We start from the raw sequence: 15,452 nt of genomic DNA, 5'->3' as shown, positions 1-15,452 counted from the left end.
ACTGAGCCACCCAGGGATCCCCTCACGTGTCTGTTTTTGTACCTGGTATAGTGGTAGAAGGATAGTAGGTATTAAGTGCTTATTGGTAGGGACACCTGGGTGGCTCTACGGTTAAGTATCTGCCTTCAGCTCAGAGCATGATCCCGGGGTCTGGGATCCAGTCCCACATCAGGCTCCTTGTGGGGAGCGTGTTTCTCCCTCTGCCTATGTCTCTGTGTCTCACATGAATTAATTAAATAAAATCTTTTTTTTAAAGTGCTTATTGGTAGATGAATAAAATATGTCTGCTTGAGGGGCACCTGGATTGCTCAGTCAGTTAAGTGGCTGACTCTTGACTTCTGCTCAGGTCACAATCTCAGGATCCTGGGATTGAGCCCTGAGTTGGGCCTTGAAATGTTGGCAGGGATGTAGAGAAAGGGGAACCCTCTTACACTGTTGGTGGGAATGCAAACTAGTATGGCCAGTCTGGAAAACAGTATGGAATTTCCTGTTTTTCCCTCAAAAAGTTTAAAATAGAGCTACCCTACAACCCAACAATTGCACTATTAGGTATTCTCCAAAGGATACAAATGTGATGTAGTGACTCCAAAGGGCACCTGAACCCCAGTGTTTATAGCAACAATGTCCACGATAGCCAAAATATGGAAAGAGCCTAGATATCCATTGATGGATAAATGGATAAAGATGTGGAGTGTTTGTGTATATATGTATATATACAATGGAGTATTGGCCATCAAAAAGAATGAAACCTTAACATTTGCAATGACATGAATGGAACTAGAAGGTCAATCAGAGAAAGGCAAATACCATATGATTTCATTCATATGTAGGCTTTTTAAAAAAGTTATTCATGAGAGACAGAGAGGCAGAGACATAGGCAGAGGGAGAATGGGGAGCCTGATGTGGGACTCGATTCCAGGACCCCAGGATCATGAGTTGAGCCAAAGGCAGATGCTCAACCACTGTACCACCCAGGTGCCCCACTCATATGTAGACTTTAAGAAACAGAACAGGTGAACATAGGTACAGGGAGGGCAAAATAAAATAAGATGAAATCAGAAAGGGAGTCAAACCATAGAAGACTCTAACTGTAGAAACAAACTGAGGGTTGCTCAAGGAGAGGCCCCCAGGGGGATGAACTGGGGTAACTGGGTGATGAACATTAAGAAAGGCACTTGATGTAATGAGCACTGGGTGTTAGATGCAACTGATGAATCACTAAACTCTACCCCTGAAACTAGTAATACACTATGTTAATTAACTGATTTCAAATTTAAAAAAATACATCTAAAGTGTAACAAACTTTAAATGTATATATTTACTTGTTTCTAGTATATGCTATTCAGATTTGAAATTTAGGTTTTCATAAAGCAATTTGATTCCATTTTTCCATATTTTTCTTTAAAAATTTAAGCAACAAAATTTGGAGAGCACTCATACTTAGTTTGTATTTGTAATTAAACAGGATTTAATCAAAGACCTTAAATCAGAGTTAAGTGGAAATATGGAAGAACTGATCCTTGCCCTATTCATGCCATCTACATATTATGATGCCTGGAGTTTACGGAATGCAATGAAGGTACTGTATGTCATTTACTTTGTATATTTTATCCTATTTCAAATGTTAAACCCCACAAATTATGGCAGCTTTGAATGTACAGCTAAATCAATACATTATATCATCTGAATATATTATAGAGCTTTTTAGGTCTGGAGGCCAAAGAAATATTTGATAGAATAGTAAGATTTAATTACTTCCAGTGATTTTTGGTTTTCTTTTTTTTTTTTTTTAATATTTTATTTATTTATGATAGACATAGAGAGAGAGGCAGAGACACAAGCAGAGGAAGAAGCAGGTTCCACGCCGGGAGCCCAACGCGGGACTTGATCCCGGGACCCCAGGATCGCGCCCTGTGGTTTTCTTTTGTATAATTCTTCCTTTCTTCATTTCACATAGGGAGCAGGAACTCAGGAACGTGTATTGATTGAAATTTTGTGCACAAGAACAAATCAGGAAATCCGAGAGATTGTCAGATGTTATCAATCAGAATTTGGACGAGACCTTGAAAAGGACATTAGGTCAGACACATCAGGGCATTTTGAACGTTTACTTGTATCCATGTGCCAGGTGAGTATAGCATGAATATATGTTGATGGAGGGAACATTCTTTCTGCTATCAATGAGCATTATTTACTCTTTTTAGTATTTAGCCTACTTGGAATGTTGCCATCTTTAGGAATTCTTAACACAGACTCCAATGTACAAATTTCTTTGTAGTCACAATTGAAATTTATTTATGCAGATCTGGCTTTTGTAAGAGATTAGAAATTAACCTCTTTAAAGGTATATGGAATCAGAAATCAAGTTGAGGCTCTGTATTTTAGGCTGGGAAGAATCTTGTACTTCTAAGCTTAGCATTGTACTGTCAGTTAAATTGGACCATCAGTTGAAAATATGCAGGACTGCCATGGAAGTGCTATAGGAGGTGGAAACTGTGAGGAAAGATAGAAGTGCAGAAACATTTCTCACACTTCATAGTGATGTTGTGATTAGCACCATCCCTTATTCTGATTTCCCAGATGTGCTGGAGCAGTGACAGAAAACTCTCCAAATAGAGTATTTGGGATGATATTAAACACACAGAATGAGATGATGGTTTATTTGAAGACCAGCACACTGGTTCAGTATCAGGAGTTATTGGCTATCTTGCTAGTCACAAGGTTGGACACTCTGGAGGGATCTGAAAATAGAGGCGGCTGTTCAGAGCAAAGGGAGATAGTTGCCAAGAACCGTGTGCAGCAGTTAGTGGATGTGGAAATGAGAAAATAAAGCAAATGGGTGGGAAGAAACAATTTCCCCACCGTGGAATAACAGAATAAGGGAGTAGATTAGCATTTAAAAATAACAAAAAAAATAAAAATAAAAACAATAACAAGACAACAAAAGCAGGAACAGAGACTTAACACTAAAAAATGATTATTCAGACTTTTTATGAGGTGCTGAGTCTCTTTATGCAGAATTCAAGGCCCAGCTACTTTACAAAGTAAAGGCACCTCTTACAGGGAGTGAGCAGAGGAATGGCTTCCCAGGAAAATGCTACGGGTGTTGTGTGTCTGAGTCCAAAGGCAGGCAGTCATCTGGGAAGCTTTTCCTGAACATCTTTTCATGTGCTCTCTTTAGTCTTCCATTTAGAATATGCTTCTGCATATTTCTTCTGCCCAGTACTCCTCAGAATACAGCGTCTCACCTTCAAGGAATACCTTTCCATTTTGTTCCTCAGACAGACACAGAGACTCTAGAGGGCAGCCTTTCCTTCTTTTGGGTTTGTGTTTCTATTTTTGAGAGAAACCAAATGCCCATGTGAGCTTTACTCTCGTTCTGGCCTAGAGCTTCCTCTCTGGCTCTCTCCTTCCCCTTTCCAGGGAAAAGTTTGATACACAAATTGGCACAGTCCAGCAGAACTGGAGTTATTTACAGCTTTTTCTAAAAAGCTTATGTGTCATTTTTGTTATGTATTTAAAATAAAACTTACATATTAAGACTACACTTGGCTAAAGGAAAGGAGATTCATGAAGCTTCCATATTACATATGATCTAAATCCTTTGAGGGCAGGGACCTTGTCTTTCTTGTGTCCCTACCACCTAGCACATCCTGTTGGTTCACTTTCTCTGGAGAACCCTGACTAATACAGCCTCACACAAAACAAGTGCCCTATACCTTTTAGCTGCATGAATGAATACAAAGTGGAACTCAGTATACTGCATATTGATCTTAAATCCCAGCTAAGGAGGATTATAATTTCTTCATTTGAGTGAGCGTTTATATCTCCTAGTAGAGAAGTTTTTCTTTTTGTGTGGGGGAGGGGTTATATATATCTGTGTGTGTATATATATGTATGTATGTATATAAATTTTTACAGAAACTTTTCTGGTTTAAGTCTGTCTTTAATGCCCTGAAAACCTCTCATTTTAATATAACCTCATTAAACCATGATCAAATATTATAAACTCCATAGTTGGTGGTATAATAAAGTACTAGTTATACTAGTATAGGTTCTTTGGAAATGAAGATATGCATGGCAAACTTTATGCATTAATCTCTAACAAATTGTCCCTTTAAGTCCAAAAGTGACTACATTGTTAAAAATTTTTTAATAGAACTTGTATCATATTTTCCAATTCCTGCCTTCCTCTGTTGCAGGGAAATCGTGATGAGAACCAAAATGTTAACCACCAGTTGGCTCAGGAAGATGCTCAACGTCTCTATCAAGCTGGTGAGGGGAGACTTGGGACAGATGAATCTTGCTTTAACATGATTCTTGCCACAAGAAGCTTTCCTCAGCTGAAAGCTACTGTGGAGGCTTATTCCAGGGTATGAGCTTTTCTTTTAAAGGTTTGGTTTCAGTTTTAAGTTGTGAAAATATTTTAACCCTTGTACTTTTTGTTTGCAGGTGGCTAATCGAGATTTGCTAAGTAGTGTTGCCCGTGAATTTTCTGGAAATGTTGAAAGTGGTTTAAAGGCTATCTGTAAGATACTTTTATGTTTTGCTTTTATTTTATTTGTAGATGAATGAGGCTTTGAATAGTTGTTACCATTAAGTGATGATAATTAATATAGCTATAGCCTCCTGGGAATCTGCTTAGGCAGAACTAATCCTATGTTTTTATATACAGTTCCCTATGAATGATGGTGGTGTGATCAAAAAGGATTGTTTTGGAATTATTTGGTCTTTATTCTGTATGCCCTTCAAGAGGACTAAGCAAGAATTACAGCAGATATAACATTTCCATTAAAGTGAATGGGAAAGCCCTAAAGAACTACAAGTGCCACCATACAAAGCCTCATTTTGAGCTCCCAAAAAAACACCTTTAAAAAATATTTATTTATTTATTTATTTAACAAGAGAGCCTGAGCAGGGGGAAGGACAGAGGGAGAGGCAGACTCCCTACTGAGCAGGGAGCCCAATATGGGGCTCAGTCCCAACACCCTGGGATCATGACTTGAACTAAAGGCAGGTGCTTAACTGACTGAGACACCCAGGTGTCCCCACAAAAAAAAAAAAACACTTTTTTTTTTTAGTTTATTTATAATCTTTCCACCCAACATATGGTTTGAACTCACAACTCCGAGATCAAGTCACATGCTCCACTGACTGAGCCAGCCAGTGCCCCCCAAAAAACTGATCTTTCAAATATTCAGTCCATTGAGACTCTTTTCCCTTTGAAATAAAAAACTCCAGTTTCTGGTGTTCTTTGAGATGTCCAAAGAAATGGAAGTTTAATTCTTATGGAGAATATATGACTAAAGAGAGTTATTAGTAACACATTGTTATTAGTTGAGTGTCCTATAAATATTACTATAGTAATTGTAGTTAAAGCAATAATGTACAGTTAGTGTATCTCTGCCATCTGCAGGAAGAGACTCTGCTAAGTTAATTTTCCAGAAAGAAAACGTATCAGACTTATTAACATTTCCAAATTTTGGCTCACATCTGTTTTTTGTTTTTTTTGTTTTTTTTAAGATTTTATTTATTTATTTATTCATGAGAGAGAGGAGGCACAGACACAGGCAGAGAGATAAGCAGATTCCATGCAGGGGAGCCTGACGTGGGACTCCATCCCAGGACTCCAGGACCACACCCTGGGCTGAAGGCAGCGCTAAAGCTAAACCACTAAGCCGCCTGGGCTGCCCTCACATCTGTTTTTTATATTAGAATGTATCTCTTATCCTTCTGTCACCCAAATGATATATTTGACATCAAGAACTCAGATTTCAGTTATTTCTTTTACATAAGATATTACCAGGATTCAGTTGCTACGTATTTTTTCACTTGAAGGGGGGGAAAATGTAAGGAATCTAAGGTATTACATCGATGGAGGAAAAAATAATGGGATTTATTGGCTAAAGGGAATCCTCTAGAATGAAAGGTAACCTGTCTGACAGCTAGAAAGATAGATGGATGCTGAGAAAAATCAAGATTTCTGAGATGATAAGGATCAAAGGCAGCTAAAAGTGATAAATGAAGCTGGAGCATGGATACCTTTGTTAAGGCATCATGTGTAAAGTATCTCTAATTTGCAGTGCAATGTGCCCTGAACCGCCCCGCCTTCTTTGCTGAGAGGCTCTACTATTCTATGAAAGGTGCTGGCACAGATGACTCCACCTTGGTCAGGATTGTGGTCACTCGAAGTGAGGTGAGGCTATCTTTTCTTGTCTGATCCTACTTGATTTTCTTTTCTTTTCTTTTTTTTTTTTTTTTTTTTTTTAAGATTTATTTATTTATTTGAGAGAGAAAGAGCACACAAGTTGGGGGAGAGATGGAGGGAGAGAGCCTTTAAACCTCGTACTCCTCCTGAGCACGAACCCTTGCAGGGCTTGGTCTCAGAATCCTAGGATTGTGACCTGGGCTGAAATCAAGAGTTAGGATGCTTAACTGACTGAGCCACCCAGGCACCCCTGATCTTACTTTATTTTGAATGTTCATTTCCTAAAAGTTCCTCAGCTGGTCATTAGGAATGGTGTTCAGAAAGAGCTCACTTTAGCACTGCTAGTAGAAGCTGTGTAAAGTAGTGTTTACTCTGTTCATCCTGTGCGAGAGGATTGGGTTAGTGAAACAGACCACTGTGTCTCCGAATGTCCAGTGCCAAGAGATTTTCCTACTTGAGAAGGTCTGCAGAGAATACTGATTTATGCTAAGTTGGAAAGTGTTTGTCTTTTTTATTTTGCTAATGTAAAAAGTTATATGAAAGATTAATCCTATTGGATAAAATTCTTGAAATTTAGCATGCTTTTTAATTATAAAACACGTTTTAAAAATTTATCTTTTTCTCTTTACCTAAATATACCTCAAATGTTTTCCTTTCTTTGACTTTATGTATTTATTGGGCTTCTTTTTAAAAGAAAACATGCTACTAAATTAGAGTAGAGAAGGTAAATCATTTTTAAAAGATCACCATCATACGGTGTTTTTAAAAAACCTAATTTGTACTTAGACCTAAATTTCCTAAGCACAATCTTTTCTTTAAAGCATAAAATATACACAACCTAAAAATTAACATTTTAACCATTTTAAAGTATGCATTCCAGTGGCTTAAATTAAGTACATTCACATTGTTGTACAATCATTACCACCACAACTTTTTAACCTTGTAAAACTGAAAATCCAAACTCATTATATAATAATTCACCATTCTCCTTTCTCCCCAGCCCCTGGCAACATTCTGCTTTCTCTTCCTATGAATTTGACTACTCTAGGTACCTTGGATAAATGGAATCATACAATATTTATCCATTTGTGAGTGGCTTCTTTCACTTAGCATAACATTTTCAGTATTCATCCATGGTTGTAGCATGTGTCAGAATTTCTTTTTTAAGGCTAAATAATGTACCATTGTATGTATACACCACCGTCTGTAGATGAATAAATCTGTCAATAGACAATAGGGTTGCTTTCACTTTTTGGCTATTGTAAACATAGTTGTACATATATTTGCTTGAGTTCTTGCTTTCAAGTCCTTGTTTTTTCGTATGTGTATATACCTGGAAGTGGAACTGCTATATCATATATATGATAGTTATATTTTAACTTTTTTGGGAGTCACCAAACCTTTTCTACAGCAGCTGCCCTGTTTTACATTCCTACCAGCAACACACAAGGATTCCTGTCTCTCCACATCCTTGCAGACACTTGTTATTTTTTGTATTTTTGAGAGTAACCATCCTATCAATTTTTTATGTGGTATGTATGTATGTATTTATTTATTTTTAAGATTTTATTTACTCATGAAAGACACAGAGAGGCAGAGACCTAAGTAGGCTCCCTGTGGGGAGCCCGATGCAGGACTGGATCCCAGGATCCTTGGATCATGACCTGAGCCAAAGGCAGACGTTCAACCACTCAGCCACCCTGGTGTCCCTTTTTAATGGTTTTTAACTGACCAATATTTTGGGGATAATAGATGAAACTAGTACTACCCTTATTCATAGTATCTTTACACAACAGTGAATTAGCCCTTCCCTGGGTGATGCTAGCAGTGGTAAGAATGCTAGCTCTTAAATGTCAGTCACTTGGTGTTTTCCGCCCCCTCTGCTTTGATTTAGAATTAGGTTCTTTTCACTATTAAAGAATAATTCTGGGCAGCCTCGGTGGCACAGCGGTTTGGTGCTGCCTGCAGCCTGGGGTGTGGTCCTGGAGACCCAGGATCGGGTCCCACATCGGGCTCCCTGCATGGTGCCTGCCTCTCCCTCTGCCTGTGTTTCTGCCTCTCTCTCTCTATGAATAAATACATAAAATCTTTTAAAAAAATAAAATAAAAATAAATAAAGAATAATTCTTTTTTTTTATTTTTTTATTTTTATTTTTTTTAATAAAGAATAATTCTAATAAATATCAGTTTCCTTTTAACAGCTTTTTTCTAACATCAAAAATATCATCTCTTGCATGCAGATTGATCTTGTACAAATAAAACAGACGTTCAGTCAGATGTATCAGAAGACCCTGGGCACAATGATTGCAAGTGACACAAGTGGAGATTACCGAAAGCTTCTTCTGGCTATCGTGGGCCAGTAGGAGAGATTTTCTAAATAAATGAAGCATATCCTTCAATGACTGATCTGCATGCAGCAATATCAACCATCACCTAACCAAAAGAGCTTTTTACTAAGGACTGTGTCAGGGTATTGTGCTTGGTTTGCACATGTGGTTATTGCCTTAATTCTTATTTTTTTTCCTCTACAATCAGTGTGAAGCAATATCACAATGATGGTAGTAATAATGCAATGTTTATAAGGCATAATTTTCACTGTTCTTATTCTAATCAGAATCCCAAATTAAATAAAAATCACAAAAAAATAAATAAATATCACAGCAATCTCTAATTCTGTGTAATAAAGCTGAATAAAAGAAAAAGTTGCTGAAAACTTTTAGTTTTCAAAAAGTTCCAAAGTTCACTAAGTTCCAAAACCTTAGTAGGTCCATTGGACAGTTATAGTTGGTAGTATGTCAAAACTGTATTACTTTTTTAAAGATTCAGCTCTTTAACCTGTAAGAGTAATTTGCATCTTATTTTACATAAATTGTCATTCTATATTTATAAATGCTAAACTTTCACGTGGAAAAAGGATGAGTATTCCTGTAGCAACGTTTTTTTTTTTCTGTAGCAACTTTTTAAAAAGGGATTATATGTTTATATGCATAAATATAAATAATATATAGCCTACTTTTATGTCTACTAAAACTCCCCTAAGGGTCTTTATTGGCCCTTGGTTTAAAAAAAAGAAAAACTTTAAAAATTAGTTGCAATTTAATCATGATTCAAGAAAGTGAAGCTTGACATACAGGAGGTACTCAATTAGTGAATGAAACTTATAGTATCTCTGGGAAAATTGGATGCTAGCTCTTTGGAGTAGTAGTTCAGGAGCTCAGTTAGTGATGTAGCCGTATCATTACAAAACTCATTGGTTTATCCTCACTACTGAGCAATTACTTATTGAGTATATTGAGCATTATAATGGGTAGTCAGAAATACAAAAGGAGGTTTTAAATATACTAGGGGGTTCTAAACAAAAGTTATGATACAAAAAATTGTAAATATTAGATTATAAATTCTGCTGAGGATGAGAACCCTGTTTGTTCTTTGTGTGAAGCTCCCCAACACAAAGCAGAAATTTAATAGATTTGGCGAACGACTGTACTAAGAATTGAGAATAGTAAATATCAATTATAATTCAAAGAACATTAGTTTTGTGTAAATACTAAGGGGCATGTAAGGTGGCATAAGATACAACCTTACTCTAAGAGAGGTAGACCTGTGCTTGCTTTGGCAGCACATATACTAAGAGAGGTAGACCTATGTACAACTGTAGAGACCTATGTACAACTGTACAACCTTACTCTAAGAGAGGTAGACTATGTACAACATGGACAGGATAATGGGATGGATGTTAATTACTTTTTTATAGTTTTATTGAAAAAGTTCCAGTTTGATGTGGATTTTGAAAAAGTAACAGTGATGGGCTTTGGTAAACACCAGAAGTCAGGATAAGGTATTAAGGAAAGAAAAAGATAGAAGCAATATATTTTTAAACTTTGAAAATTGAGAAATAAGTCCTATACCATTCACCTTTTTAAAGTGTATGTACACTTCAGTGGTTTTTAGCATATTCACAAATTTCTGCGATCATCATCATAATCAATTTTGAGTATTTTCATCGTCCAAAAAGAAACATTAGGCCTACCAGTAGTCACTCCTCATTCTACTTCCTCTTGTCCATCTCCTAGCAATCACTAATCTTTCTGTTTCTATGAATTTGCCTATTTTGGACTTTTCATATGAATGGAATCATTTAGTATGTGGCCCTTTGTGTTTGGTTTCATTCAATTAGCATAGTGTTTTTAAGGTTCATCTGTGTTGTAGGTGAGTCAATACTTCATTTTGTTTTATGGCTGAAGAGTCCACTATAAGGATATACATTTTTTTGTCCATGCATCAGTTGATGGGCATTTAGGTTGTTTTTACCTTTTGTCCATTATGATTAATGCTGCTGTGAACATTCATGTACAGGTTTTTGTGTGGACATGTGTTTTCAGTTCCCTTGGCTTTAGAACTAGGAGTGGAGTTGCTGGATCATAAAGTACCCTTATGTTTAACTTTTTGAGGATCTGCCAAACTATTTTCCAAAACAGCTGCACCATTTTACAGTCCTACCCCTCAGTGAACCCAGCTTCCAGTTTCTCTTCATCCTAACCCGACACTATCACTATCTCTCTTTGATTACAGCCATTCTAGTTGATGTGAAGTGACCTCTCCTTGTGGCTTTGTTGTGCATTTTCTTAATGACTTATTTTCTTGTGCTTATTGGCTATTTGCATATCTTCTTTGGAAAAATGTCTTGACAAAAGTATTAGTACTTTGTCCATTTAAAAATTGGGTTATTTATCTCTATATTACTGAGTTGTAAGGGTTATTTATATATTTTGTATGGAAGACCCTTATCAGATATGATTTTTGTTCTCTAGTATGAAATTATCAGATTAGGTGCAGCCACAAGAGGAGACACAGGAGAGGTTCAGGAAAACTATTATATTCAAACATCCTAGAGACAAGAGGTACTGCACTCACTGGGCCACATGGTAAAGACTCCAGGGCAGTCTGGAGGCCCAGGGGAATGCTTAGGCCATGATCTTTATTGGGGTTTCTGGAAAGGCAAAGCAGGAAAGGATAAACAGTTCAGTATCAGCTAGTTTGAATAGTTTTGGTAGTATTTGGGCTAGTTGGGTAGTCTCTAATGTCCTCATAACTGGCCCTGGGATAATTAAGGCAGAATAATTATAGCCTCCTGGGGTGAAGGCCTGATATAGGAGGTATGACTGGTTTGGTTAAAGGCATGCTCCTTGCTGGGACCTTTGCATTCTCTGTGAATGAGCTTACCAGGGAGGACGAAGTCACTTTTCAGTCAGAAAAGTTTTTTAAGATAGAAAAACATAAACACAAAAAAATGAATGATACAGCCACTAAATACAGATTTATAAATATTTTCTCCTATTCTGTGGATTGCCTTTTTACTCTTTAAAAAAAATTTTTTTAAGTAATCTATGCCCAACATGGTTTTCAAACTCAGAACCCCAAGATCAAGAGTTGCATGCCCTACTGACTGAGCCTACCAGATACTCCTTTTTTTGTTGTTTTTTTTGTTTTGTTTTTTTGTTCATTCATAGAGACCCAGAGAGAGGTAGAGACACAGGCAGAGGGAGAAGCAGGCCTCATGCAGGGAGCCCAACGTAGGACCCAGTCCCGGGTCTCCAGGATCACACCCCGGGCTGCAGGCGGCGACAAACCACTGCGCCACTGGGGCTGCCCCAGATACTCCTTTTTAACTTTCTTGATGATTTCCTTTAATGTACAAAACTTTAAGATTCTGATGAAGTCCAATTTTTCTATTCTTTGGCCACTTGTGCTTTCAGTGTCACGTCAAAGAAATCGTTATCTAATTAATGAAGGCTTAACATGATTTACCCATATGTTGTCTTCTAATATTTTTATGGTGTTAGCTCTTATATTTAGGTCTTTGACATTTTTAGTTCATTTTTATATATGGTGAAGTAGGTGTCCAGTTTCTTCATTTTGCATACATGAATGATTGCCCTATCATTATCTGTTGAAAAGACCATTCTTTCCCCATTGAATGGTCATGGCACTCTTGCCAGAATTCATGGGCCATAAATACAAAGTTTTATTTCTGAATTCTCACTTCCATTCCATTTGTCTGTACATTTATCCTTATGCCTTGATTAAGCTATACTTAATTATTTGATAACTCTAACTTTGTAGAAGTTAGAAATTGCGAAGTATAAGTCCTCCAGCTATGTTCTTTTTCAAGATTGTGTTGGCTATTTTGGCTCTTTTGCATTTCCATGCAAATTTTAGAATCAACTTGTCAATTTCTGCAAAAAATCCATCTGGGATGTTGATAGTGATGGTATTGACTCTAAGTCAACTTGAAGGTGAGCAAGCAATATATTTGATTGTATTATTGCATGCTATTGGCAATAAATTGTAAATAATTAGCTGATTAGAAAATGGTTTTGGAGTAACAAGAAAGGAATTTGTTGGGATAGTGAGTCATTTAGTGTGGAGGTCTTTGAAACCTTTGAAATTTTTTTATCAGATATTAGAGCTTCTTTTTGCCCCCAAATTGGCTTGTATATGCAGATGATTTAATTCTGACTCTCAGTACCATTGTATTAAAGACGGTCTTTTCCATGTTTTATTATGAGGTTGATGTTTTCAATCAGTCAAAAAACATTTGAATGCCTTCCTTTGTAAGGACTATAGGAAATTCAGAGTGGCTACTGCTAAGCGCTCCAGGAGAATAAAAGAACTACAACACAAGGTTTTGCCCTCAGGCCCTCTACAGTGTCATTGTCTCGTGACAATGATTAATTACGTTTAAGGAAGTGACACCTGTTACTTATCCTTTTTTGCCGAGGCATCATGAGTGATTTAGAACAGTTCCCAAGCAAAGACTTGCCCCTAACCCTCACTTATTAGGTAAAAAAACATTTCATGAGCAAGATAGGATGGCTGTCTCGATGCAAATTTACTCACAGCCCTCACCTGGGAAAAAAATTCAGCGAGCAATGCCTTAATAGTTTCATAGGTCTACTTTTTTTTTTTTATTACATATATACTGCAACCTTAAAAGATCTTAATTTTTATAATTTTAATATGTTTATAGCAGAAATAAAATTTATTTTTAAAATTTGGCTCTGGTTATTCTGTATCCTCATGTTTCCATGGACGTGGTATGTGTGTGTGTCATAACTTGTTTTGAAATAATTGCAAATGTACAGAAAAGTTGCCAAAAACAGTGCAAAGAATTTCCATGTCATTTTCACCCAGATTCTCATATACTTAACATTTTATTGCTTCATTGCTCACTTTATATGTGTGTGCATATGCACATGCATACGTTCTTTTATTTTTTTCTGGACATTTTGAGGGTTGACAGAGCAAACTATAGACATGATGCTCTATGACTCCTAAACACTCTGTTGTGTATTTTCCCCTAAATAGGGACAGTCTTGTACACAAAAACAACCTTCCAAATCGAAATCAATTTTGGTACAGTACCATCCAATCCATAGAGCCCATTCAAATTTTCCCAACAATGTCTCTTCTCTGGTCCAAAATACCAAATAGGAATACATTTTGCATTTAGTTGTCATGTATCTTCAGATTACTTTAATTTGGAATAGTTCCCCATCTTTATGTCTGTAACAGTTTCAAAGAGTACAGCATTTATTTTTACTTATTTGTAGGATGGCCTACAACCTGATAGCAGGAATACCACAAAATGATGCATTGCTTTTCCCAGTGAATACCAACAGGAGGCATGCAGTGTAGACTCCTCCCAACCCTGGTGATTAATCTTAATCACATGATCTTGTTGGTTTCTTCATTTTACCATTTCTCCATTGTAATTGATTAGTACTCCAAAATAATGCCAATATCTTCTTCTCCTCAAACCTCCTCCCACCAGCCTTCAGTATCCACTGAAGACCCTGCCTGAATCATCCATCTCTGTAATGGGTGCCAAAGGTAGTTCTCTATTTCCATCATTTCCTCTGCTTTTTTTTGGATTAGCATTTTACTATTAGAGCTTTTCTTTCTCTCCATTTATTTACATCAGTGTGAACCTGTAGATTCCTGTTTTACTCAATGGATTGTAATCCATTATTATTGTTTATTTTGATGCCCCAATTGTCTCTGATTTGGCCAGTGGGAGCCCCTTCAAGCTGGCTCTTAACATTGCAACATTTGAAAGTATGTATATTAATAAACATGGATCATTAGAGTTTTAGTTTCCATTGTGACATAACAGAGTTTTGACATTTTGAAGCTTGCCATTTCAGCTTCACCTAGGATACTTTACTCCCTTCTGTTATGGACTGAATCTCTGTGTCTCCCTAAAGCTCATATGTAGAAGCTGTAATCTTCATTGTGTCTAATCTGCAGTAAAGAAGTAATAAAGGTTTAATAAACCTTAATAAGAGTGCAGTCCTGATCTGATAGGATGAGTACCCTTATAAGAGGAGATACCAGAAAATTCTGTGTGCGCACACACTGAGGAAAGGCCATGTGAGAACACACCAAGAAGTTGGCAGACTGCAATCCAGGAAGTGCTCTCACCAGAAACCTAATCAGGCAAAGCCTTGATCTTGCACTTCTAGCTTCCAGAACTGTGAGAAAATAAACTTCCATGGTTTAAGCCACCCTCTCCCCCAAAAAGTATGTATGTTGCTAAGAATCATTCATATGATAACTATAGTTCATTCATTTAGACTGCTTTGTAATATGCTATTTTGTGCCTATGTCAATTTATTCATCCACTCTAACATTGATGGACACTGGGTTGTTTCCACGTTTTTGCTATTTTACTATTCCAAAATCCTAATGTTGAGCTTGAAATGTATTAAAATTTTGGATTAATATCATATCCTTCAAATCTGTTCATTGTATAAATATTGAACACTGGAAGTATGTTTGTTTTGCAGTCTCACCAACAGTACGTGAGAGGCTCACTTTTATTTTTCTTCCAAGTTTATTTTTCAAGTTTTTATTTAAATTCTAGTTAGTTAACATACAGTGTAAGGTTAGTTTCAGGTGTAGGATTTTAGTGCTTCATCACTTACATGGAACACCCAGTGCTCATCTTCACATGTGTACTTCTCAATACCCACTACCCACTAACCTATTTTACCCATTCCCCCCCTGCCACTCTCCCCTCCAGCAACCTTCAGCGCGTTCTGTACAGTTGAGTCTTTTATGGTTTGCTTTTTTTTTTTAATCCTCTATTTCATCTGCTGTTTCTTAAATTCCACATATGACTAAAATCATACAGTATCTTTTATTTCATATAGAGGGTCATTTTTAAAATACTATCATCTGC

At 36.8% G+C, this 15,452-nt stretch overlaps 1 protein-coding gene across 11 annotated transcripts in view; it reads left to right on the top strand.

Annotated features, from left to right (window-relative positions):
* Positions 1-13,262, top strand: part of ANXA7 (annexin A7) — a 44,980-nt gene extending 31,718 nt beyond the window's left edge. For all 11 annotated transcript variants that reach the window (XM_072755099.1, XM_072755108.1, XM_072755103.1 and 8 more), the window contains 6 exons: positions 1,466-1,579; positions 1,958-2,128; positions 4,203-4,373; positions 4,453-4,528; positions 6,084-6,196; positions 8,449-13,262. In XM_072755099.1, coding sequence (XP_072611200.1) covers positions 1,466-1,579; positions 1,958-2,128; positions 4,203-4,373; positions 4,453-4,528; positions 6,084-6,196; positions 8,449-8,571 — 768 coding nt within the window. In that variant the 3' untranslated portion in view covers positions 8,572-13,262. The remainder of the gene's footprint in view (positions 1-1,465; positions 1,580-1,957; positions 2,129-4,202; positions 4,374-4,452; positions 4,529-6,083; positions 6,197-8,448) is intronic.
* The last annotated feature ends 2,190 nt before the right edge of the window (positions 13,263-15,452 follow it).

This window comes from Vulpes vulpes, chromosome 4, assembly GCF_048418805.1.
Source record: "Vulpes vulpes isolate BD-2025 chromosome 4, VulVul3, whole genome shotgun sequence".
Classification (NCBI taxonomy): domain Eukaryota; kingdom Metazoa; phylum Chordata; class Mammalia; order Carnivora; family Canidae; genus Vulpes; species Vulpes vulpes.
This window is presented reverse-complemented; position numbering and strand designations above follow the sequence as displayed.